General features: G+C 40.3%; 1 protein-coding gene across 1 annotated transcript in view; it reads left to right on the top strand.

The window, feature by feature from the left end:
- The window catches only part of LOC126475279 (LIM domain only protein 3-like), a 343,614-nt gene extending 325,846 nt beyond the window's left edge, over positions 1-17,768 (top strand). Inside the window, exons 5-6 of the mRNA XM_050103035.1 lie at positions 4,325-4,466; positions 13,750-17,768. Coding sequence (XP_049958992.1) covers positions 4,325-4,466; positions 13,750-13,869 — 262 coding nt within the window. The 3' untranslated portion in view covers positions 13,870-17,768. The remainder of the gene's footprint in view (positions 1-4,324; positions 4,467-13,749) is intronic.
- The last annotated feature ends 9,232 nt before the right edge of the window (positions 17,769-27,000 follow it).

Here is a 27,000-nt window from a genome sequence, read left to right on the forward strand (position 1 = left end):
ATCACCCCCGGTACGGGACTACAGGTCCCACTGCCACACCTTCACCTGCCCATGTTAGGCAAAATTTTTCTGCCTGACACATGTAGTACTAGACTGCAGAGTCTGTGTCCATCCGAAGATTTACTAGACTATCGAATAAAAATTTGAAGCACATCGTTTAAGAACATTTCGAGATTTTGGCTTCAATGTTACTCCTTCAGTTAAGTACTCTTCGCGATTTTTGGTGAAAACGTTAAACAACGGCTTGTTTTTATATAGTAGCATAGATTACAGTTACCACCACTTGACATATCCTAAAGGTTTTTCCACAGCAGAAAATACTGAAGCAGTTGACTAGTTAATAAGGTTACTAACTAGCGAGAAGGAGTGCAAAAACGTATTACAAGTTATAAAGCAAATAAAGATTTAAGCGATGTGTTTAAAAGAAGTCGGTGTTGCAAGCCCGGGACTAGGCTATTTGCGTGACTATAGGTAGAGTACGAATTCCTTCGTACCGGCACTAGGAGGGGGAGACTGACGAGCACGGCGCACTGGCAGTCTTGTACTTAGGCGAAGAACCAGCGGCACTTATATGATAGGAGACTGATTGGACCTCGGACCTCCTTGACGGCCTTGAACGAGGAAAACTCCTCGACACTGTCTCTGATCAAACCTGGGAATTTCAGCAGCCACGAACAGCAATGTACGACAACGTAATGTTATCAGACCAATTAACTTCAAACATTTGTCTGTTGCCGTAGTGTGTAAGGCCTGATACCATGTTTTCTTCTGCTACAAGTGACAGCATTTCTTCATTACTTAATTTAATTAATGCCACGCGGTTCGAGCGTTTTCAATTCATTATCAGGCGATTTTATTGTGCACTTAAAAAGTATTTGCTGAAGTAGTTTGAATTTAATTATTCGAAAATTTAAAAGCTCTGTCCTGACCCAATCGCTTCTTGTGAGAAATTAGGGCATGGGGGAGGTGGGAGGCATAGCGTGAGAAAGTGACGCCAACATTTGTTTTGTGTTTGTGGTCCTAATGTTCAGATACGTTTCGTTTGTTGTGAAAATGTGAGTTATGCATTACAAGCATATATTATGTTGCAAAAATACATCATGATAACAGCAAGAACAGTGGAGTCAAGCTCATTCCGCCTCCCCCCCCCCCCCCCTTGACATGTCTCATTTTCTCGCAAGAAATGACTGCATCATTATTTCATTATATTACACATAGTTTTTTAAATTATCAAATAATTAATGTTACATTACCTCAGTAACTTCTGTTTCCCTATACATGCAATAAAAGCACCTGGTGGTGAGCAAAACAAACCGAGGAAACGTTGAAATGTATTAAATGAGTAAAGAATATTGATGTTAGGAGAACAAAACAAATAATTTAACTTAAAAGAATCGCATTAGGGCCAGCCGAAGTGGCCGTGCGGTTAAAGGCGCTGCAGTCTGGAACCGCAAGACCGCTACGTTCGCAGGTTCGAATCCTGCCTCGGGCATGGATGTTTGTGATGTCCTTAGGTTAGTTAGGTTTAACTAGTTCTAAGTTCTAGGGGACTAATGACCTCAGCAGCTGAGTCCCATAGCGCTCAGAGCCATTTGAACCATTTGAATCGCATTAGGTAAGTGGGACTTGTTGGTAAACAATAGGATTAAATTACATATGTTTGTAGATCCACACAAACTCGAATCACACAAGGAATATGATACAGCTGATAGGAACAAAGATATGACTCAGAGAACACCAAAGAAGCAAACTGCCTGTCACCATGTAACATCGCTGACTCAACTATCAATATAGCTGTCACGAAACATCATTATCAAAAACTTTCGTGACGGTTACTTAAATGATTATTAAAAAGATAATAATGTCTACTATAGCTCCAAAAGCATCAAAGAAGAAAACTTACAAAGTATTGGGATAGCAACTGAGATATCGATATCTTATGGATATTGAGACCACACTGGTGTACGTAGCAAACGAAAATTCTGTAATAGGTAATTATGTACTTAAAAATTTGAAATATTATATAAAACTACGTACTTTCCACAGCTACTGCAATCAAACCGAAATAGCCTACTGTAATAAACAATGTATAATCAAACACAGCAGTGTCCTTGTTCTCACAACATAATGTAAAAACGTTCTTATATTATATATGCGGCGCAGTGGGCCAGATGAATACAAATATTACAGAAATTTAAGACAGAGTTATATCGTTAATCGATATAACTTCAATGAGCTTCAGTAGATGACAAAGACTGAAGCCGATATCGATGTCGTGTTCTTTCGCTTGTATGTGGTGGGACTAGCTTAGCACCCGCTGCTTCACACTTTTTGTTTTTATTGAGTCCAATTTTTATGTTGTTCACAAATTGCAACACCTTCTAAGCTTTCCACATCAATTAAGGCCATAAAGGCATGGTCTTTTCCGAATTTACTCCTGACCAAAAAGCGATTCTGGTAGCTGGAGTCCAAAGCGTTTGTGAATCATGCCTTTTGCTTTCTAGTGGAGATATTTCCAAAGCAACTTTCATTCCCTAATAAATATTTCTGTCTAACCGAGAAGTAAAATAACAATTTTCATAAATTGAGTGTTAAAATTTTTTAACGCGACGAAATAGTTTCTTAAAAATTTTCATCCTCTGTTGAACTCCCTTAGGGGTTGAATTTCCAGAAACTCTGAAACACTTATTTTTTTTATTTCTAAGCGAGAAGTCAAATACCATTTGTCACAGATGTAGCCTTAAAGATCCTTTAGTGGTTGTTTACTGGTTATTATTTGCAAAATACTTTCACCCCTTACTTTACCCCCTTACCGGTTGAATTTCCAAAAATGCTGGCACACGTAGCTGTTTATTTTCTGACTGAGAAACTAAATACCAGTTTTCGTACATCTAGGTTCAATATTTGCTTAACAACAATGTACTTTCAAAAGACCTTTCATTCCCTATTTCACCCCGTAAGGAGCAGAATTTCGGACAATCCCTTCTTAAATGATGCCTGTAGTATAAGATCCACACCCTCTCCCAACTTCAAGTTTCTAACAACAGCGGTTTGGACTGGGCGATGATGAGTCATTGACTCAGCCTGACCCTGTTTCACCCCCTTAGGGGCTGAATTTCCAAAAACAGTGAAATGTGTATGTTTTATTTCTAATAGAGAAGCCAAATATAAAGTTTCGTAGATTTAGCCTCAAAAATGGTTGAACAATGAAATATTTCCATAAAACTTTCATCCCCCTTTTCATCCCCATAGGGGTACAATTTCCAAAAATGACGAAGAAAATACTCATTTTATTTCTGAATACCCAAATTTAAATTTGCGTAGATTTAGGTTTAAAAATGCTTTCATAATAACATATTTTTTAAAAAAACCTCATCTCCTCTTTCACCCCCTTAGGAGTTCGATTCCCAAAAACACTAAAACGCGTATCTTTTTATTTGTAACCGAGAAGTCAGATACCAATGTTCACAGATACAACTTTAAAAATACTTTAGTAATTCTTTGAAAGTCTTACGCTCTATTTTACCCCATCAGGGATTGAATTTCCAAAAAAAGTGACATGCGTCTGTTTTATTTCTCACAGAGAAGCCAAATACAAATTTTCTTTGATTTAGCTTTAAAAATGTTTGCACAGTGAAATATGTCCATAAAATCTTTCATTCCCTGTTTCACCTCCATAGGAATGGAATTTCCAATAACAGTGAAACACGTAACTTTTTTATTTCTGACAAGTCAAACTTCAATTTTCATAAAAATAGTTTTGAAAATGCTCCAGTAAAAGTCTTATCCCATATTTCACACCCTAGGGGGCTCAGTTTCCAAAACCATGGAAACATTTATTGTTTTATTTGTAAATGAGAAGTCAAATACCAGTGTCCGTATATGTAGCTTTAAAAATATTTCAGCAGTTCTTTACTAATTACATATTCTCAAAAAAATGCTTTCTTCCACTGTTTCACCCTCATAAGGTTCAATTTCCAAAGCTGATGAAACACGTATTTCTTTTTATATCTGATCGAGAAACCAAATACCATTTTTCACAGGACTAGCTTCAAAATTGCCCTAATAACAACATTTTCTATTCCTGTTTCACCCCCTGAGAGTTGCAATTTCTAAAACTCCCTTCTTAAACGACTCTTACAGTATAAGATTCACATCTTCTCCAAATTTCAAGTTTCTATTTTTAGCAGTATCCGCTGGGCGATGCTGAGTCAGTCAGTAAATCAGGGCATTGGGTTTTGTATGTAGAGATGGCAGTTTTAGCAGCATTTTATTTACAACTAATGAATAATTTACAACGGAGTGCTTCGTTCCTTGGTCGCAGGTTCTGCGTGGGAGACCGCTTCTACCTGTGCGAGAACAAGATCCTGTGCGAGTACGACTACGAGGAGCGACTCGTCTTCGCCAACATGGCGTACAACCCGTCCAGCCTGGCGCACATCAAGCGACAGACCAGCCACTTGCCGGTGAGTTACCGAAGTACCGAGCCTCTACAATCTTACTGACGAAGGAATTATTATTTTTGGCTGGGACACTGGACAGCATATTCGCAGAACAAAATTAAGATAAACCCAGTCCCCCAGTCCAACCGATGTTTTCAGGTGAACGCCGGATTGTAAATGTGCTCCTAGATGTTCTCGATTGGGATTCCCCTCTGCTGTGCTACTAGCCTGCTGAGATGCCTGTGTGAAATGAACGAATTTCTATAACAGCCCACCTTGCTCTCACAAATGGGAAAAATTGCTTACAGGGTCAGTCAATGACAGATCTCGACGATACTTTTAATACAAAAGCTTCTTATGAAGCACCTCTTGCAACAAGGAATACCGTGTTAATTATGAGCATTATTTGCGTACATTTTTCTCTTTTGCACATAATAAACTTGATGTGATATTTTACCCATTAGAAGATGATTCATACGGGCTGACAGTCTGTCATCATTTACTTGTGCTATTGTGTCTACACCTTCCTGAGACTCGTGGATAACATATCATACATACAACTACATTTTGTTGATAAGTAACGTACGCTTGTGCAACACAATATTCAACTTGTCATATCAGCAAGGAACGAGAGGTATTTGGAAAGTAGAACCCAGCATCGAGGGAAACTTTGCTGAAAGGATCGCATCCAATAGTTTCACATACTTTCAGTGCGTGAGACACTGTGGACTCTTCTGTTATTTAAACCAAAAGATTGATGCACTCTGTGGAGAACTATGTACCCCACTTCAAAATCTGTGAAAAAGAAAAAAGAAGAGGGATTAACGCCCGTTGACAACGAAGTCATTAGAGCCAGTCCCGTCTCTCCTTGTTTAGATGTTTGACACTTTGATTGCTTCTAGTCATCTGTAATGATTGATGGCACTTCTTGACATCTCTTTCGGTACCATTTAAGTGATTCCTTTCTGTTTTGTTCCGGAAGTAATCAGTTCATTATCACTAGGGACGAAATAAAATTAAATTACGCTTTTTGTCCCCTTTGTTGGTGTCTGACAAAGATATTATATTTGTTTCAGACGCCAGTAATACAGAGAATGAAAAATACAATAAATATTACATGATAAAAAACACTGTATGAGTAATCTGGAAAGATTAATTTTCGCAGTCCTTTCTTACTTCCACCTGTTGTTTCCGAAAGCAGACGGGGTGGTAAATGAACAATTAGATATTCCATTAGTGGAGATTTTTATATACCTTTCCTGTGAAGACGAAATGTGGCTGTCGTTGACGTTAAAGGAAATCCAAGGACAGTTTCATAAGCTGAATCGTGAGTCACAATCTTTGGTTACACCTATGTGATCCCCTGATGCGAATTCTTTCAGCAGGTTCTAATCTGTTGTAACTCTTGACCTGGAATTATTAACACTAGTCAACAAATTTAATTTTTTCTGGAGCTGGTTTGTAAATGGGTGGATTTACCTTAATTGAGTGTGCTGAATTCAGTGGTAAAAATCAGCTTTTCTCCGTAACATCACATTTCCTAGATACACAGCAGAATTAAAACCAACACTGGCGGGTACTGAGCTACACTAGAAGTGTGCATGTCAATTTTAAAATAAGTGCTAAGTACACACATGTTACTGTACCGATTATATGTGCTCATGTTCATCACCAGTTTACAACTTCTTTGAAGCTCAACAGTTATACCTTGTTTCAGCTTTGCTTCGCTCACTTTAGTGAACTTTTCTTTCAAGCGATTGAAGGTCTGACCACCTTTATTCACAGCTTTTACAAAGATTTCCACGAAGCTCTTCTTGAGATGAAGATGAGGCAAAGTGTTTTTTGCGCTCAACCAATGGACTGTTTCTCACATTTTCCTTTCCAGATATATATGGTTGCCTCATAGGCCACTCCTTGACTGTACATTGGTTCTTGATGTTCCGGCTGTCGCATAACCACAGAAAAACAGCTTGTTTTTTTAATCCACCCTGTGGCTTGTAAGTTATATACAGGAATAGGCGACTCTTCATTTCGAGATACCGGAAAATGCACTGAAGATACATTTGGATTCTTTATTTTATGTCTACTTTTGCTTCAAATACCCCGTAATATTTCTTAGGCAGAACTAACAGTCTCAGAAGTGGTGTTCAGTCTCATATCACACCCCTGGAACAACTAATGTCAGCGTTGGGTGTTTTCCTTTCAACGATTTGGCTGATGTATTAATACAAGTTACGCAGGCCTTATCAGGTGCAAAAATTTTATCTTGATCACCAACAAGATGACCAAAATATAGTTCATATGCCTTCTTACTAAATCGGTGAACAGACATTCAAACCAAAGAATGGTATACACCGAAATACGGAAAATAAACAATAAAAATCAAAGCCCTTAAATACTTAAAACTCTTATATGCTAGAACATTTCGAAAGTCAGAGTGGGAGTATACAAATCAAAATACATACCAGTTGATATATCACATTCCAGATGCAAAATGGTTTTGCAACGAGGCGTTCTCTGGAACTTGACTGTATTATGCTACATTGAGATACTGAGCATCAAGCGTTTCAAAGAGTATTTTTGATATTTCAAACTATCATACAGAACTAAATTCAGTCACCATAAAAATAATTCTGATTTCTGAACATACGGCATAATAGTGTAATATTTAAGAATTACTGACTGATTTGGATTTCAGATAAGTCGTTGTTTCAGAGAACGCCTCAGTTAGTTATTGGAATACAACCATTCTTCCCGAAAATATATACAATGTGTTCTGTGTAATACCGTGAGGTATTTAGCTACATGCTCTTTTTTCCTTGGAGTTATTTCAGCGTCCAGCATTCTCAAACGCGTTATCTTTTTCTGAACAGTAGGTGACTGACAGTGCCTCCAAACAGTGTTTCAAGAGCTGGTACCATACTTACCTCCTTGAGACGACCCATCTTTTTTTGTCTGAATTTATCTGAACGATATCTCTCCACGCAATTCCTGCACTGCGAACGAGATCCATCAAAGGCGTTGATAGATGATTGATGTATGTGAGCGCAATGTTGGCAATGTATGTTTACCCTTGTCTGTTCATATTTACGTTTATAAAACGTATACACTGTGAAATATGTTGTTTGCTCACCACAGTTGCTAGATATCAAATCCCAAAGACCAATAAACGGCCGGGCGAGTGACAACAGCAGTGCGTTTTCCCGAAAGTCCGAATCACCATCCATTTTCACCAGCTGCCTGTGTACGCCGTGTTGTTGCTTTTCTATGGTCATCTGTTAGCTACGATTCCTCCAGCTCGTTTCCTTTATCCCACTCTAGGACATTACCAGGAATTTGAGATTACTATTTATAGCTTAAGCTTTTTAATTCATGTGAGAACACTGACTATAACCTTTTGTTTACTTCAGTTTTTATATGTTTTCCTTGTATTAGCGATGTCGTTGATGACCTTCATACATTATATACAGGGGTTGAAGAAAAGTGTGGAACACCAAAACCACAACACATTACCATGTATCATACGGTGTAGGAAAATGGTTGCCTTTCAAAATAGCTTCGTCTCGGAATGGATACAAACAGGTCCCGTATGGTTCCCAAGGAAATCTTTTACCACTCTTTCTGCAAAATAGTGGCAAGTTCCGTTAACGATGATGGGAGATGCAAGCCGATCACGCGCCCTTCTCTCCAAGATAGACCAAAAGCCACAATGATATTGAGATCTGGTGACTATGGTGGCCAGTGAAGGTACGACATTTCATCCCCGTGCTGACAAATCCACTCCTGGCGATGCGAGCTTTGTGAAGAGGGCCTTGGATCACTATTGGGGAACCAACATTGTAGCAAGGGATGGGCCTGATCAACCAAATAATCCTTGGCAGTAATGTAACTTTTAAGAGTAGCCATGGGCCGCATAGAATACGTAGAATAACACTCCATGGCTGCACAAAGCGTCACCTATCCCCCAACCCCCCACCCACCCACCCATACACGTTTCACTTTAGGAGTGCAAACTCTGCCAGAAGTTGGGAACACTGTGTAAAACAAGACTCAACCGACCAAATGACTTTCTTCCATTGTTCCGTGGTCCAGGTTTCATGGCTTCGGCACCAAGTTTTATCGTTACGCGAATTTGATAAGTGGTTTCGGAATTCCAACTCGCCCTCCAGTTCCCTGCTTATGGCCCTCCCATCGTGTTGTTTTGTTGCTGGCGGAGTTCGCGAGTGCGACATTATGGTAGTTACTTCAGCGGCTTTTTTGGTCATCATCGTTTTCAGTGACCGTTCGTCATGCTCAACACCCACTTTCGTTCGGGTTGTGACTTAGCGGATGATGTTTAGCTTTTCCTGTAAGCGGTGTAAATCTTCGGTACGGTGCCTCTTGCTGCAGCAAACGCTTCGGCTATCACGATTACGGAAGCACCAACATCTTGCCCACGCAGTAGCTCACTTAGCTTCGACATAATGCACATACAGCTTTACCGAACACTGTGCTGACCAAGCCTGACATTTTCAAACTATTGAGAACACTGCTCAGTCTCGTTTTGAAATACAACAGTGCAACCTGCAGGCTCTGCTAGCATCTGCATTTATGTTCCGGCACGTATTTCTCGGGGTGTCTCCTTGTTTTGTCCAATTCCTCTACGTTATGAAATTATTGCGTAGTTAACTTCAACGAAGTAGTCCTTAACAAATACATACAATTCATGTCTTCGTGAATGAAATGCTTTAGGCAGCGAGGAGCTGGGAGTGGTTCGGCGCCTGGTTCCAAAAAATTAACATTTGCACCAGAATATACAATTTTTATATAAAAAAGAACTGTTAATATTTTAGTATTTCCTTAGCACATCTGTACTAAGTCTGATAGACTTAAATAGAAACTAGCAAAAGAACAACACATGACACTTTTACGTTTGTACTTCTTAAACTTAAGAATGCAACTGAACCTTCTTAAACTGTTGAGTGCAACTGGACCTAGTCTCTTTTTGCTTATTTTGTCATTACAACACCTACCTACAGAATTTTCCCTGACAAATATAACTCAAACTTATCCTATTCATTTATGACCCACAATATACAAACGCAACGCAATGTGACTGCAAATAAATAACACAAAGGAATGGCCCTGAATTAGAAAAAATCCTAACAATAACCTATACTCTTTCATAACTAACTTAACTCACAGAAAATCTTCATAACACGAACTACAGAAATAACAGCAAGTACCAACTACAGCCAGCTAAATAAAAAGATTCTAACTACTATAGGCTCTAATTACTAATAGGCATGTGATTAGTAAGGGAAAGATTTTGTTGCAGTGCAAAAAATGTATTTATCAGATTTTACCTTAATCATGTGACAACCAGTTCCAAAAATTGTATAATCATCAATGATTCCACTTCCCAATCATTAGGAAATATATCCATCATCATTTTGCAATTCAGTTCCAGCTAGCACTTAATCTCGCTGACGGACACACATCCAAACCGCCCGCTAGCGCTAACGCTGCTAACCTCCTTCACTGTTAACTTCTAACTGCGGGTTCGACCAGCCGCAGAGTCTTTTACAGAGGGCGCACAGCATTGTCAGTGATATTAATGCAGTCTATAGCGCTGCCAACATGCAAACACATAAACAGGCTACTTACACACAACTTTAGAATTAGGAAAAGAACGGTTTCACTTGGTATAGCCAGCCTCTGCGGTATTTCTGTTAAAACAGATTTAACAAGCACATGTCAACTAAAACGGAGAGAAAAACACTGCCATTAGCGAATATTACATACCAATAAAAATAACACAAGTGGACATTCAGTTATCAGCTCGTAACAGATGATGATCCACTATCAAAGAACACTGTAAAGCAAATATCCAATGATAAAAGATGTTCAAATAAATTTTAAAACACAACCCCGAGCTGGCTTGAACGACAAGCAAAACATTTTACATCTCGTATCTAAGCCAGTGTAAATAGTACTCCAAAATCACAAACTAAGCTCGAACCAAATAAACGAGGATATTTGTAACGTGCTCTGACAGAGACTATTAGCAAGGTACATGGCTTAAATTCAAGTTCCACCAAAAGGTATATATATTATATTTGAAAAAAAAATAAAAATAAAAACGTCCACACGACTTCAAGTGAGACTGGAAACTGAATTTTTGTTATCCTGAGTACATGTTACTTATTCATAAATTATTAAGAGAGAACAACGAAAGGAAATAAACTGGACATAAAGGCAAGTTTACCACTATAGCTATCGATACGCACTACTTAACAACACTTGGTGTTAACTGAAGCTTGAAAATACCGCATAAGAACTCCAAGGTACAATAGAGAACACCAAACAGTTTCAGGTACTGTTTTCACATTAATATGCTCTCCAAACAAGTCCATATAGCTCAGCTAGTCTACGCTGCCTAAAATTTCTGTAGATACAACGCAGCAGACACAGTATGAAGGCCGATTCGAGATTCGTATTTCGCAGCCCTGTAACTGACAGACTGGCAAAGAAGACTCTCGCAGAATGCTGATCAATTCCTGCAGTTGGTTGTAGCTTCCCTGTCCCACATAACCGACAGAATCTGCCAATGGATAGCTAGCAAAAACTGAAACCGAGGTGATACGGAGGCATTTGCTTAATAACAAAGAAACAGGGTAAAATCGCGCACTCGATACCTTCAGATACATATCGGAATCACGCACGGCTCACTGAACAGTTCTGCGCTCGTTGTTAAGACCTTCTTCTTTAGCTCAGATAGTCGATTTCGCTAAATGAATGAAAACATTTTTTTCGGTGAGACGTAATGCTCAAACATTATAACGCATGGGTCACTCCAAAAGAAATTCAGAATTCTTTTTCTTCATCTTTGCTATTCACAGAGGTCAGAGAAACTTCCTTCCCACTAGTATTTAAATTTAGTTCAACCTGTTTCCGCAAGTGGAGCTGTCGTAGCACTCCGTTCAGATGGTTGCTGCAAATGATAATCGTCTGGGGCAGAGTGCTGTTCTGAAGTTCTTATGTTGTGAGAAGGAGACAGTGAATAATATTCCCAAAAGAGTGAAGAAGGTGTATACAGATGAGGCTGTTGATCGCAGTGCAGTTAATAGTAGAGCCAGCAGAGTATTTGGCGAAAGAGGGGACGCCAATACTCGTGACCTCCCGAGCAGTATGGAGTGCTCACGTTGTACGACGTATTCACAGTCTTGCCCTGGCTGACAAACGCATAACAAGAAACGAACCGTCAAACCAAGCTGGAATAGGAGAAGAGTGTATGTGTGGAGTATTGAGACGATTGAAGTTGATAAAGGTGGGTCCCGAGATGTTGACAGAGGTCCACAAAAGAAAAAAAAAGCGGAAGACTGTGTGTACCGAACTTTTGAAATTTTACGAGAATTCTGAAGATGACTTCCTTGCAAGAATTACGACGAAAGATAGAACACTGTTGGATTACTTTGAATCGGAGACGGGAAGGCTATCGATGGGATGGCATCATGCACACTCGGCGAAAAAGAAGAAGCAAAAAGCGCCATCAACAGGGAAAGCGATTTTTTTTTTTTTTTTTAATTTCAGGAGGACTGTTATTTGTGGACATCATGCCACACTGAACCACCATCTGTTCTGACGCATATATGGCAACCCTTAAAAAAACTTAATGTCGAATGCGTCGCGTTCGACAACATCGGCAAAAATGCTACATTTTGATGTTGCCAGACAAAGCCCAGCCACATGCCAGCGAGAAAACTACCTCGGAGATCAAGAAGCTTAGGTGGACAACACTGAAACACCCTCCTACAGCCCTGACCTGACTCGGTAAACTGAAGGAATCCTTTTGCGGAACGGGATTAGAAAATGATGATTCCCTTGTGAAGGCTGCTAAACAGTCTTTCAAATGTGGTGGTCCTGATTGATGCACGCAGGTATATAGGCATTTGCTCTAAGGCTACGTAAAGCAGTGTAAAGGGACGGAGATTATGTGGAAAAATTTAATTTTGCCTCTCAAGAAAGTAACAGCATACTACGAGGTTTGGAACTTAAATAGTGGCAACTATTTATTCACAACCGATACAAAAGAGTTTCATGTTTGCGCCTGTTACCGTCCTTCTAAGTAGTCGCAAGTGTTGTGTAGAACCCGTTGCCAGCGGCGTGGTAAGCATAATATACCGTTAGCAGAGCCTGTTCTATTGGTGGTGCGAATGGAGCGGTCTACTGGCTGTCGAATCTCTTTAACAGTCCTGAAGCGAATCCCACAAAGTAGTTCCTTCATCTTCGGAATCAAATCAAAGTCACAAGGACTTAAGTCCGGGGAGTATGGTGGATGGTATAGTACTTACTAGTCCCATCGACCGATCAGAGCAGCCACAGCTTGAGCTGTATGCGCCCGCGCATTGTCGAGGAAAATGATGGTGGGTTGCACAGAAAGTGTCGCCCCTTCTTTCCCAAAGCTGGTCGCAGGTGATGCTCCAAAAACGAACAGTAATACTGTGCATTGACGGTCTGCCGTGGAGGAACGTAACGCGTTAGGATAACACCGTCACAGTCCCACACGTGAATCACCATAACTTTCACCATACTGGGGCTCTGACGCACTTTCGACTTTCGCGGCGACCAATAATGACGCAATTGGTTGGACTGGCGTTTCAGTTTTGGCTTCGTGGCATTCACTTCAGAACTGTTCCAGAGATTCGACAGGCAGTAGATCGCTCCATTCGCACCACCAACAGAACGGGCTCTGCTAACGGTATACAACGCCTTCTACATCGTTGGCAACGGATTCTGCACAACGCTGGTGACTACTTTGAAGGACAGTAACAGGTGCAAACATGTAACTCTTTTGCATCGGTTGTGAATAAATAGTCGGCACTATTTAAGTTCCAACCCTCATACAAAGATATCATAACGATGGAAAATAAATTGGATCCAGAATCAGATTTTCACTCTGCAGCGAAGTGTGCGCTGATATGAAACTTCCTGGCAGATTAAAACTGTGTGCCGGACCGAGACTCGAACTCGGGACCTTTGCATTTTACGGGCAAGTGCTCTACCAAATGAGCTACCCAAGCACGACTCACGCCCCATCCTCACACCTTCACATCTGCTGGAGTATCCTCACAACAATGATGTGCCTTTGCCTAACACCGTCCCATTCGGATACGCTTCACTCTTGAACTGTCTTTGTAGCAATCAGTTCGCATTAGTTTACAGTACATTGTTTGCATCTAGTCGTGTGTAGTGTATACTTGCCCAGATATTCTACTAAGGTATTAAGAACGACAAAGAAGTGACATTTTCATTGCATTGTTCGCAGCCTGGGTCGACGCAGGCTGGTTTGCGAGGGGCTGCGCCTGGAGACCTGAATAACAACATGGCCGCCGGCCTGGTGTCGCTCTCTCCGGGCCCTCACGCCAAGTCGCCGGCAGCACGGTGAGCCTGTCACGTCGCAACGTCACCAGTGGCCGAGCGATGATCCTGCGGACCAGTCAACGTCGTAACTTCACCAGTGACATGTGCAGTGCTCGTGTGGACCTATCATCCTTGAATCTTTTCCTGAATGTGAGCAGTAACTTCGGGTCTACAGACGTCGTAACATCAAGACGGCGGGCAGTGATCACGCAGGCCGGTAGATATCACATACTCATCGTGAGCTAACCTTCATTCTGTAATCCTGCAATCGTTGCAATTTCACGAGTGGTCGACCGGCAGCTCTTCAGATTCAGTGTCACAACCGGACGTTAATCAGTGTCATTAGGTAACCTGATGGCGTGCAGTATCACTGAGGTGTGTTAGTGCTCCACCACGCGACTGTCATTTCGTGACACTCTTATATCTTTTCCAGATACTAATTTGCACAGTGATCCAGGCAGCTAGTCAACACTGCGACGCTATTGGTTACACTGATATTTTATCTGAACATCTGAACAGGAGTTCAGGTTTTCGTGATTTGGTAGCAATGTTTTTGGACTAAATATTGTGTATGGTGATGAAGAAACAAATCCACAGGGTGCTCAAGTGTGGTACTATGCAGTCCCATAATTTAACTGGCGTGAAAGAGTTTTACATTATAATTTTATAAGCCGTACCAAAGATAGTCATAACAAGTATTTTACCATCAGTTTCCGGTAAGGTAACTGAACGTAGCTCTTGACATTACAGTACACAGTGAAGTCTTAATATTTTAATAGGGAATAATCAGTTAATCTCACTCTTCTTCCACGAGAAATGCTCTCCAGTAAATAATGCCACATTCGGCCGCCCTGAATAATGTCACTGTACATGTGAGTTGATATGAAGGGTTATTCGCCACTAAAATAGCTCAGTTATCCTCTCTGATTATGCACGTAAATGAAAATATACTGGTCATATTTCCTGTGAAATAACTGCTCTGATACGTTTGTGGTATTTCCCTACTTTTTTTAACTACACTTATTAGTGCCATGGAAATCAGTCACCTTATTCAGCTTCATACCAACCTCAATATAACACGCAAATTTTCACTAGTCAAATAAAAAATCATTTGCAGCAGGCTCACGTGCCTGTCGAGACGATTTAAGTAAATCGTCTCCACAGGCATGTGAGCTTACTGAAAAGGCTTGAAACACACGTGAACCTAAGGAAAATTTATGGCTCAGGACACATTCTACACTTGTACAGCAGTTTTACTTTGCAGTAATACACCTAATTTTCATGTTTAAAAGAAAATTCATCTCGGATTGCATTAACTAAATCTCTAGGCATATTTCCTTTTTTTATATCGTATTATTACCAACTGACGCCTTTAAAACCAGCAAAATTGCATAGTTCTAATACATATAAGTGCCATATAAATATTGATGTTCTCAGCCTCTCACTTATAATGTTACCATTGGTATGGGCTATGCTGACGCTCATCTGAAGAAAGGGGAAGATCAACTTTGTTCACGGTATTTCTCTTTAACGTGCTGCGTATGAAGCTTTGATTATTTGCCTATATCCATCTTTTAAGTATTACATTATTGAAATTCTGGAGACTTAATTATCATTTTCTTAGTAATATTATATTAGCATTTCCCTCGAGGTAGATTATTTTTGACAGAAAATATTATTAGACAACGGTATTTATAACATCGTTGATGCACAATGTTCACGGCGCCTCGGATGAAGTTCTTATGATTTACTCATTTTAAACTGCTTAAATGTAAAATTTCCACTCTGTAGAAATCTAAGGAAAAAGATCGTTTAGCAGAAAGCACAGTACGTGATTGCATATGTGACATTTGATATATGTTTCACATAAGCTATGTACGACTGTGTTCCGTGAAACATTCCACATCTGGTATCAGATCTATGTACGTGTAAGCCAAGTTAATTGCTCAGACACACAGGCAAAAGATGTTCGATAACTATACAGACAATACAACTATGACGAAGAGAACAATTTGTTCTCCATAACATATTTCGAATATTTATATTTTAGTTTAAAATGTGTTTCAGGAAAAATACAAAACTAAAAATCAATTCATTTACCGAATAAAACAATAAACTTCTGCATCTGACAAAAACCTAATATTTATTAATCTTCGTATTAATATAGTTCTCTTTGTAGGTGCTTTCTTATGAGTTATCCATGTTACGTAGTACTTCTCGTAAAGTTCCCAAAAATCAGTTACAGCTTCTGGCTTAACCTCATCGTTAAAAAGTCACGTACACATCAAGTAGGAGATCACAGAATCCTAAATCCCATTGTGCTGTAACTTTGTGTACCAAATGATTACACAGGGAAAGATGACATTCAATGATTAAAACTCTGTGAATGATTGAACAAAAAGGAACTACACTTTGTATAATATTTGTCAGTGTATAGAAAACATTCGTACTGTTGTATCGTAAGTTCTATGAATACAGAGAAGTTTTAGTGGTTAGTTGTGACAGTACTTCAGACCGAGAAATTGTATCTCTATCCATGCATTGGTGCAAATGCTGTCACTGTATCTGGAAAATTGTCTTGAACTGCAGACTGTATTGTGTGCAATGTCAGATTCATAAACTAGAAAAAAATGGACCATTATATTTCCCTATTGTCAGTAACCTGCACAACGCGAAATTGTTGGATGCCCCGTACTTCGGAACCTTAGCAAGCAGAGGTGCTCTACTCGCCGCTATCTCCTCCTATTATCTCATTCCCCTTGCATTTAAATGACTACTTATTGCCATACTGGAGCATGCAAGGAAGACTCGCTACCAGCTTGCGTGTGACTTTCTTGCTGTTCTATTTTGGGCAATGAAAGCGGGAGTAGAACGTGCCGATGTAACAAACTGTGTTGGAAATAATGACGACTTCTCCTTCTCACAGCTGTCACAGATACACACTGAATATGATACCCACCTATAAATCCATTCTTAATGACAGTAATATTACTTGCTAACAACATGATCAAGCATTGTTTAAAAGTTTCTAAATGTGGAGAGAAATGTTTAACCAAATTGGTGTTCTTGTTGTATCCTTTTGTACACGTGAGCTATTTTTATACACAGCAGAATGTAGAAGTGGACATCAAGTATACGACTTTTTTTCTTTCTCTTGTCGACGCCATATATAAACTTATTCACATGCTGTACACAAACAAGAATCAGCTCAATCCAGCTGTGACACAAAATATTCTTAGTGATTTAAAGCAAGCGAAATTTGTGTAAAAGAAGATAACGTTGCAGTTGTTTTGCTGGATCGCGTAATGGAGACACTTGAACTAATCTAGTCGTGCTCCCAAAGACATGAAACCAAAGTGCGCAGTTGTTCAAGGAACTGTTGTAGTGACCAAAGATAATAAACGAAACATTTTACGCTTGAAGTTATTTGAAGTTTCCAGTTTTGCCTTCGGAGGCGAGTGGTCAGTGGGCTCTTGAAACAAACGTGTGTGTTATTCGCTCAGAGTGTGTTCTTCAGGACGGCGGTGTATTCAGCGATCTGTGTGCTTCCATTAAGTTTCTATTTGCAAGAAGGATTAATGTGAAAATAAGCAATAAAGACAGTTGTAATGGTGATGAACTCAGTGAAATATCGAAGGCGAAAATGATTGTTTCGTGCATTAATTGCTATTTGTCTGTAACCACAGCTGTGTGTACGGAGTATAAAGTTGCAGTAGTGTATAATTATTGCAATGTATGTCTGTTATTTGGTATCCACGATCTTTACTGGTAATTCTTGTTGTAAATGAGCTCCACTGCCCTGGATACTTCCGCTGCGAGGTTTAATTACAGCGTGTGCCACCCACTCCCTATTTTCGGAACTACCACTGCCCTGACCCCATTCCCTTCCCACCCGCCATAACAATAAAGGTTGAGTTAAATGACCACCAGTGTTTCACTGCATACCGCAGAACGCCGAATCCACGACATTGTGAGGCTGAAAAAGCTCTCTGCAGGCAGCATAAGGTAAGGTGAGCCTGATGTGCTGACTAACATCTAAGGATTCTGGAAGTCATACACTCATTTGTATGTAGAATTACTACCTTGCAGTTTTCTTCTTCCCAGTAAATTCAGTTTCAGCGTATCTCTGAAATGAACAACCACAATACGAGGAAAAATAATTTTCTTGCTTCCTTGCTTTCTTGTCTGCCGGGGCTGGACGAAAATATGGAAACAGCAAATGCACAACACATTACCAAGCTTAATGCTGTGTAGGAAAACAGTTGGCTTACAAAACATCTTCCAACCGTCTCGAAGTGGATAAATATAGGTCCTGTGGTTTTCGAGGGACTCTTATACCATGCTTCCTGCTACATAGTGACAGCTTCAGGGTAACGATACGGGAGGTGGACAGCGATCACGCACCCATCTGTCCAAAGTAAACATCAAAGACTCAATAAGGTGTGTGTTATTTACTGTCCTGATATGTAAAACCAGATGTAATACTTGCGTGTATTTTGTATTCTCTGAATTGGTTTACAAAACATACTGTCATACAAAACCAACTGTAATATTCTTATACTATACTGTTAATAATAAGCAATGTAACAAACAGAAATACAGCTACCCATCCGGACAGCAAAACCACAAAAATAAGTGTAATAACCGCGTGTGTTAACCTATGGAATAAGCATCAGACTTTAACTCGTTTCTTCAAATAAGTCATTAGTTCAGGGGTATGGCAAATGGCAGTAGTTAGACTACTACTCTGCATCGATAACGATATATGTGGTTGGTGGTACACTATTCTTCGTCAGTCTAATGAGGCACACATAATGAAGCTGAGTAGGCCAGCAGAAAAGATTGCAACTACCTACTTACCTAGCAGACTTCACTTTAGATTTAGATAAAAGATGGTTCAGAAATACAAGAAAAGTTTATCCGCTCGAAACAAAACTACAGCACCCAATTGCTTAAACAAACAGACTGATTTCATGAAAACAAAAGTAAATTTGGACAGGGGGGGGGGGGGGTTCTACATCAACATATTTGGTACTCAACATTTCACTGATTCACTATAACCGTTTACCGTTACTATTTATCACCCTCAATCATCAACTTAGTATTTCCTTTCATTAATACGTAATGTGAAAGCAGCAAACAATATATCTAATGTGGTCTCTGAATGTGGCATAACCTTAAGTAATCATTTTAACACAGAAATAATAGCAATGTTAATTATGAAATTCTCAGTTATTCTTTCCATCAATTATTTCACTGATTAATCACTGATTTGCCAACAATATATTAAAGATTTCACAGTCTTGGCTGAATACAGGTCACTCGAAATCTTCATTTACCAGGTTAGGATCCTGCTTGGATTATGAGCGGGATAAGTTACCAGATGGACACAATTGTTAATTTGGATTATGGTTATTATTCTTAAAGCACATTTCAACTTCCTGGCACACACTATAATACATAGATAAAATTTCGTGTCCTATAAGCTGTGATCAGCGACGATGGCTTTGGTGGCAAAAACTGCATTAGTATCAGAACGGCCAAGAGCTGTTATCCATGTCGGACTTATTTCCTCTTCATAGCGATGATCCATCTTATAATCAATAGCCCGTTTTTCTCCCCATACCAGGCCGTGATAAACTGCAGTTTCCAACCGAGGCAAGATGCAACAATATGGCGCTGTACGTGCTGCCTTTTAGATTACTGGCCACCAACTGACTTTGTTCGTGCCCGCCAAAGCGCGCCAAACGTTTCCGCTCCCACCTTTTCCTACGCTTTCACAGCTTTCCGTTCCTGACGGAACTACTCCATCTTTTATACTACACATATCTCATACAGCCCTAAGTGAGTGCCAGTAACTGTTACATATATAATTATATTAAAGCACCTTTTTACATTTAATAATTATAACAAATAGATATCTTTTTAATATTTAAAAGTAAATATTACACCCTTTTTCTTAATATGTACATTCACTTTAATCTTATCAAAGAGTTTCAGTATCGATTTTGCTTCAAACAAGATGTCTCTACTTCTGCTTTGACAGTTTCAATAAAATATTTACAAATTTTTTTAAAAAATTATGAACAATAATGTCACCAGGGGAGATGCAAGAATCCACCTTAATGCTTAAAAACCTAGTCCTGGACAATTGCAGCTTTGTGCACAGGGGCTCTGGTGTCTTGGAACACGGCATCACAGTTGGAGAATTAACACTGTACCATGAGTTGAACCTGATCAGCCAAATAATCCTTGGCAGTAAGGTGACCTTGCAGGGTACCGATGGCGCTGTGGAATACCACGATACGGCTGCCCAAATCATTACCAAACTCCGGCCATGTTCCAGTCCTGGGAAATCATGGTGCCTCTTAAAACACCAGACACTTTGCTTCTTTGCTTATGGACGCATCCACCATAAAAACACCAACAATTTTCCCACAGTCGAATTGACTTGCTACCGCACCACGGTACTCTATTACACTTGGCAGCCCGTGACTACGATCAGAAACACACAGTGACGTTACATTAAGCGAGCACGGTGATGACTGAGGGAAGCACATTGCACTGTCAATGACGTCTAGACAGTTGTGCGCATGCTACTGAGCGGTTCAGTGTGTCCTCGTGAAATGTCACGATAAAAACTCGCCATAAGCTAACAGAACTAACAGAAGCGCCCTCCCCTCCCCCCCCTCCCCCTCCTAGGTGCTATAATCTTGTGGTTGACTAGTAGCTCCGGCGTGATATACACTGTTCTGCCAACGACTGATACTTCCAACATACTGAGGACTTGGCACACTTGCCGTTCGTGGTCAATACAACGGCGCAACCAACAGGCTTGACTAGTAACTACATTTACGTTTTAGCATTCATTTTTCTCAGTGTTTCCGTATTCTTGTCCGGCACCTGTAGGTGGAATTGTTTACTCTGGTGCAAAAGTATTGGACAAACTATTGTGTTTCATAAGGCACGGAATTCGGAATTACATTTGAAATGTAAATTTAGAAAAAAATGAACAAAAATTAAAAAGGGATTTTACCGCAATATCCAGTGTTTCTACAAATTGTCTGAAAGTGTAGATTCGACGATTTCAGTGTTCAATTACCTACATAGCAAGTGGCGATGTTCACTCAAAACTTCATCACAGACAGTAGCGTATTGTAAATAATTTTGGTAATTGTAGATGTAAGTAATTATTGTGTTTGTTGAATATCACTGTAATCAAGTAAATATTAACCTTACAGCATGAGATAAACTGAGGACATAACAATTTGTTTTCAAAGTATCAGCTCTCTTTCTTCAAAAGTTAAAAATTTAGCATTTCAGTAAATGAAGGTGAGCTTAAAAACATCGACAAACTCTCCGAGAGTAAGCGGGACTGCTTTCTGTGTATTTTGATGTCAGGAACTCATTGGCTCTATTTATCCCTACACAGTAATAAGTTTCGCTTGTTGCTCCAATCGTATTAGCAGCCGTTGTGAGAGTAACTACACACGAGAGCCAATGCGTCTAAAGCGGAATGTGTGTCACGTGAAGACTCGTGTTACATTATGTTGCGAAACGTAAACGCCTTTGTGCTTTCCGCCCCAAAGCTGCTACCCTAAGAAATAGTAAGCACCGCATAGTAGACTACATCCGGCTTTCATCTCTGTCGTCTTCTTCCTTGCCTGGTCTTTCGGTGGCTTGACTCGTCGCCTTGCATCAGGTACTACATGAAACAGATAGCTGGATGGATCGGAAGGAAGTATACCAGACGATCAGTTCCAAGGTAGCGAGTCACGGCACCGAAATATTTTACAAGGAAGACGACGATGTCCGATAGTACAGCTTACAAATCGAGGATGTCAGCAAATTGCTGAGAAGCCTGATGAATTTTTTAGAATGATTTTGAATCGAATCACGAAATGAATTCTCAGCCTCAATATTTCGCCGCAGTTCAAGGATGCACGTGTCTCAGAGACGTGACAACTACATCCTGATTCCCGAAAGCCTCAACAGTGTTTGTTGTGGGTACTGTCAATTAAAAAAAAATGAAGATTTACAGATCCGTCGCTTCTTAGGTGGAATATAAAACCCAGTTCAAAAAAGAGTGCTCTGCACTCTACTAAGGATTATGTCCGTTCGCTAGATCGAACTTTAAGACACAACACACGAACCTCCAGGAAGAATTCCAACCGGCGAGGAAGCGGAGTGTGATCGTTAATTAGAGAGAATCAAATACTGACAGTCTGGAATTCGAGATCATGTGTGTATGCAATGGTATCACTAGGGACTGTTTGTACTAAACGCCGTACAACAATGCAGTCCGCCAGGTTGCTTTCAACATATGTGTGTAGGTATCAATATCTCTATATCTTTCCACATTAATTTTCAAATACCTAGGAAGAATGACTTAAAACTGTTTTTAGTTGCAGTACTTGTGCAAAAATGCACCAGCAATAAATGATTAAATTTTCACATAGGCTACGTACACTGAGATATAGCGGCGCCTTCCGATGTGACTTCAGAGGTCATTGTCACACCAAGATCAGGGACGAGCCATGGAACGAAATGAAAAGTGAAATCAAGTATTTGCATGACTTTTTCTCTGTCCGGAATTCACACAGCGGTGATTCACTTTATTGCTGTCGAAGGACGTTCCGTGTTTGAAGCGGAGTTGGAACACTGTCACTAGAAACTTCCAAGTGATACACACCAGAATGATACCGTATTCTTAATGGAATTTTTGAGGTTATTTTCACATAATGTGATCTCTTATATTCGTATGAAAAACGCAATGTGCCATTTCATCAGGTTCTAATTTGCAGATAAACTAACGTTGAAGTAAGGCAAAGCGAGGAATTTGATCTTATTTCTGTGTCTCATGCGCACTGCCTCCTTCCTCCGCGTGCCGCAAGATCATTTCTTCTGACGCCATGGTCCTCCTTCAATGGTCCTGTCACCAAGTAGATATTAATCTCTTGTTCTTCTGTTTCAAAATACGGCACCATCGCTAGTGCTGTGGACTGCATAGTCCATTAAAAATGTCAAAAAAAATGGCTCTGAGCACTATGCGACTTAACTTCTGAGGTCATCAGTCGCCTAGAACTTAGAACTAATTAAACCTAACTAACCTAAGTACATCACACACATCCATGCACGAGGCAGGATTCGAACCTGCGACCGTAGCGGTCGCTCGGTTCCAGCCTGTAGCGCCTAGAACCGCACGGCCACTTCGGCCGGCAACAATGTCAAAGCAGATGGTGAGTACGACAGATGATGATGATGACGATGATGGGTTTGTGGGGCGCTCAACTACGCGGTCATCAGCGCCTGTAAAAAGTCCCAATTTTTACACAGTCCATTTTTTTCACAATTCAATCCAGTCACTGTCACAAAAGATGATGATGATGATGATGAAATGATGAGGACAACAAAAACAACCAGTCCCCGGGGCTGAGAAAATCCCCACCCGACCGGGAATCGAACTCGTGACCTCGTGATCCAGAGGCAGCAACGCTAGCCGCTAGATCACGAGCTGCGGAGGAGACAGAATTATAGCTGTTTCTTCATATAAGTTTGTTCGTAATCAAATCATTTAATTAAGTCCTAAGTACTGCCGTTTGTGCACACTCACACCAGAAAACGCAGTCCTCAACAAAAAAAGGCACACCATGACATACCACAACTACACTACCTGATCTAAAGTATCCGGACACCAGCAAAAAACATACGTTTTTCATATTAGGTGCATTGTGCAGCCACCTAGTGCCATATCAGCATCCTCAATAGTCATTAGCCGTCGTGAGAGAGCAGAATGGGGGCTTCGCGGAACTCACAGACTTCGAACGTGGTCAGGTGATTGGGTATCACATGTGTCATACGTCTGTACGCGAGATTTACACACACCTAAACATCCCTACGTCCATTGTTTCATATGTGATAGTGAAGTGGAAACGTGAAGGGACACGTACAGCACAAAAGCGTACAGGTCGACCTCGTCTGTTAACTAACAGAGACCGTCGACAGTTGAAGAGGGTCGTAATGTGTAATAGGCAGACATCAATTCACACCATCACACAGGAGTTCCAAACTGCATCAGATCCACTGCATGTACTATGAAAGTTAAGCGGGAGGTAAGAAAACTTGGATATCATGGTCGAGCGGCTGCTCACAAGCCACAAATCATGCCGGTAAATGCCAAAGGAGCATAAACATTGTACGATTGAACAGTGGAAAATCGTTGTGTGGAGTGACGAATCATGGTACACAATGTGGCGATCGGATGGTAGGGTGTGGTAATGGCGAATGCCAGTTGAACGTCATCTGCCAGCGTGTGTAGTGCCCACAACAAAATTCGGATGCGGTGGTGTTATGGTGTGGTCGTGTTTTTCATGGAGGGGGCTAGCACCCTTTGTTGTTTTGCGTGACACTATCACAGCATAGGCCTACATTGATGTTTTAAGCACCTTCTTGCTTCCCATTGTTGAAGAGCAATTCGGGGATGGCGATTGCATCCTTTAACACGATCGAGCACTTGTTCATAAGGCACAGCCTGTGGCGGAGTGGTTACACGACAGTAACATCCCTATAACGGACCGGCCTCCTGAATCCTATAGAGCACTTTTGGGACGTTTTGGAACGCCGACTTCGTGCCAGGCCTCACCGACCGACGTCGATACGCCTCCTCAGTGTAGCACTCAGTGAAGAATGGGCTGCCATTCCCCAAGAAACCTTCCAGCACCTAATTGAACGTATGCCTGCGAGAGTGGAAGCTGTCATCAAGGCTACGAATGGGCCAAACACCATACTGAATTCCAGCAGTACCGATGGAGGGCGCCACGAACTTTAAGTAATTTTCAGCCAGGTGTCCGGATACTTTTGATCACATAGTGTAGCTCACATGCAAAATTAATTACATCTTCGAAAAAAATCTTTGAAGACAAATGACTCATTACAAAACAAACTAAACTCTATGACACAAGAGAAATATAAATACTACAGTTCAAGTATATTTGAATTAACAAGGAATAGCTGCAATTCTAAATATATTGGGATGACTGCAAGTCATTTAACATTACAAAGAACATATAAGGGCAGTAGAGAATTAATGTATCCACTCCATTTGTGCTGAACGTTTAATGAAAGAAAATCACCATCACTCTAGGATAAAAACAGAAATGGCAGTCTCGTTCCATAACAACAAAAGAAAGAGAATGCTCACTCACAGGAAGAATATTTCATACAGGTGAAGGCCATAAATAAAAATGGAAATATTCTCAGTGACCAAACGGGCAACCAAAATTCAAACTAATTCACAGTCTACCATGAAAATACATGTAAAAATTGAAAAAAGAAAGTAAATGAAATAACAACATAAACAGGTTAATAAAAATTCACTTGTACCATGGAGACAGTGCTTTCTCCATCACCACCACAACACCCCACTCCTCTCTCCCAGGATTCCTCAGTCAGTTCTACGGCATGGGACCAACAGTAGTGCAAGCATGTGCAATTGTCTACAGTGTAGGTTACGTGCAAAGAAGGATTTACTGGAAAAAACTTATACAATGTGCGTTACGCACATATCCCACGTAGGACGACAAATGGCTGGATTAACAAGACACAAAATGAATGTAAGAAAAAAAACATTTAATTGTAAATATAAATAGTTAGATCGAAGTAAACTTCGAAAGAATCACTGCAAATCCTTCATCAAAATACTTATAAGTACATAATTTTATGTGAATTGTAGACCACGGAAAGTACCTAGCACGAATAGGCGAAACATGTTTGATACTCCACAATTAATTTCAGTAGAAAATATGTACATTTATGATGAAACATAATTGAAGTTATTATTAGTAAATGAGGAAAATGGCTACAAATATTAACAACAGAATTACATAGGCATACGTTATGTCTCAATTTCAGCATTTAGTAAAACATGACTTCTCTACAAACTAAATCAAAGCCCTTAAACTTCGTGCTGTGATCTCCAAGGGGGAATACATTTCTAGTTTTTATGCGACTCCACAATGTGACGACAGTGATTTGGTCTCGGATTATTTCGCAGTGGCTTTCTTAGCATTCTCTCGATGGAAAGAGAAATATAACACCTAAAAGTGCTGAAATCTTAGATAATGAAAGGGGACTGGTTGTACTTCGGATGATTACCCCTGTCCATCCCATCATAAGACCGATCGGAAGGAGCAGGTGTGCTCTAGTAATATCGCAACCAATCTTATGCTTCGAAAAGTAGCTACAGGTGCCCTGTATGGGAAATCCAATAAAGGAATAAATTCATCTCCTGTTATAATCCCGTGGTTTGAGGCGCCTTTCCACGGTTCGCGCGGCTGTCCCCGTCGGAGGTTCGATTCCTCCCTAGGGCATGTGTGTGTTGTCCCTAGCGTAAGTTAGTTTAAGTAAGTAGTATGTAAGCCTAGGGACCGGTGGCCTCAGCAGTTTGGTCTCATAGGAACTTATCACTACCACAACCATATCCTGTTCTCGCTTTCTCACTCTAATAAAGTTGTGAGATACGAGCTGTAACGGCTCAGATGAACCATTAACCAGCATTGTGATTCTTACACAGTTACTTTTTACTATTACACAAAGGGAAAGCAGCAACGTAAAGAAGCTACATCGTTATACAGTGACATACAAAACCAAGAAAATCTTGAAGTAGCACAGGAGAACTGAGAAATGAACACTGGGTACTTTTCAGAGGCCGAGAGCGACGTAAGTCTCGATTGCTTATGCAACGTATACGTATTCGATGTATGACGTTAAATATCGAATCCGCATTAAAACTCTAGCCTGTAATATGGTATATGCTTGCCATTATCATGATTTATGACGATGATGATGAATTATGATGAGAATTTGTTGTTTTGGGCCCTCGATGGCAAGTCCTTCAGAGCCCATTTAAAAATTTTTGAGATGAGTGTGGATGGAAGTGGCAGAATAACAAAACTTCAACAAAAATTAATGCATAAAAGTAATAATATGTACACACACACACAAACACACACACACACACACACACACACACACACACACAGCAAGAGAGAGAGAGTGGGAAGGGTGGCGGGAGAGGGAGGGAGAGAGAGAGAGAGAGAGAGAGAGAGAGAAAGAGAGAGAGAGAGAAATACGAAAATCACGTATTTGTTCAGTTTTG

Source organism: Schistocerca serialis, chromosome 4, assembly GCF_023864345.2.
Source record: "Schistocerca serialis cubense isolate TAMUIC-IGC-003099 chromosome 4, iqSchSeri2.2, whole genome shotgun sequence".
NCBI classification, from domain to species: Eukaryota; Metazoa; Arthropoda; class Insecta; order Orthoptera; family Acrididae; genus Schistocerca; species Schistocerca serialis.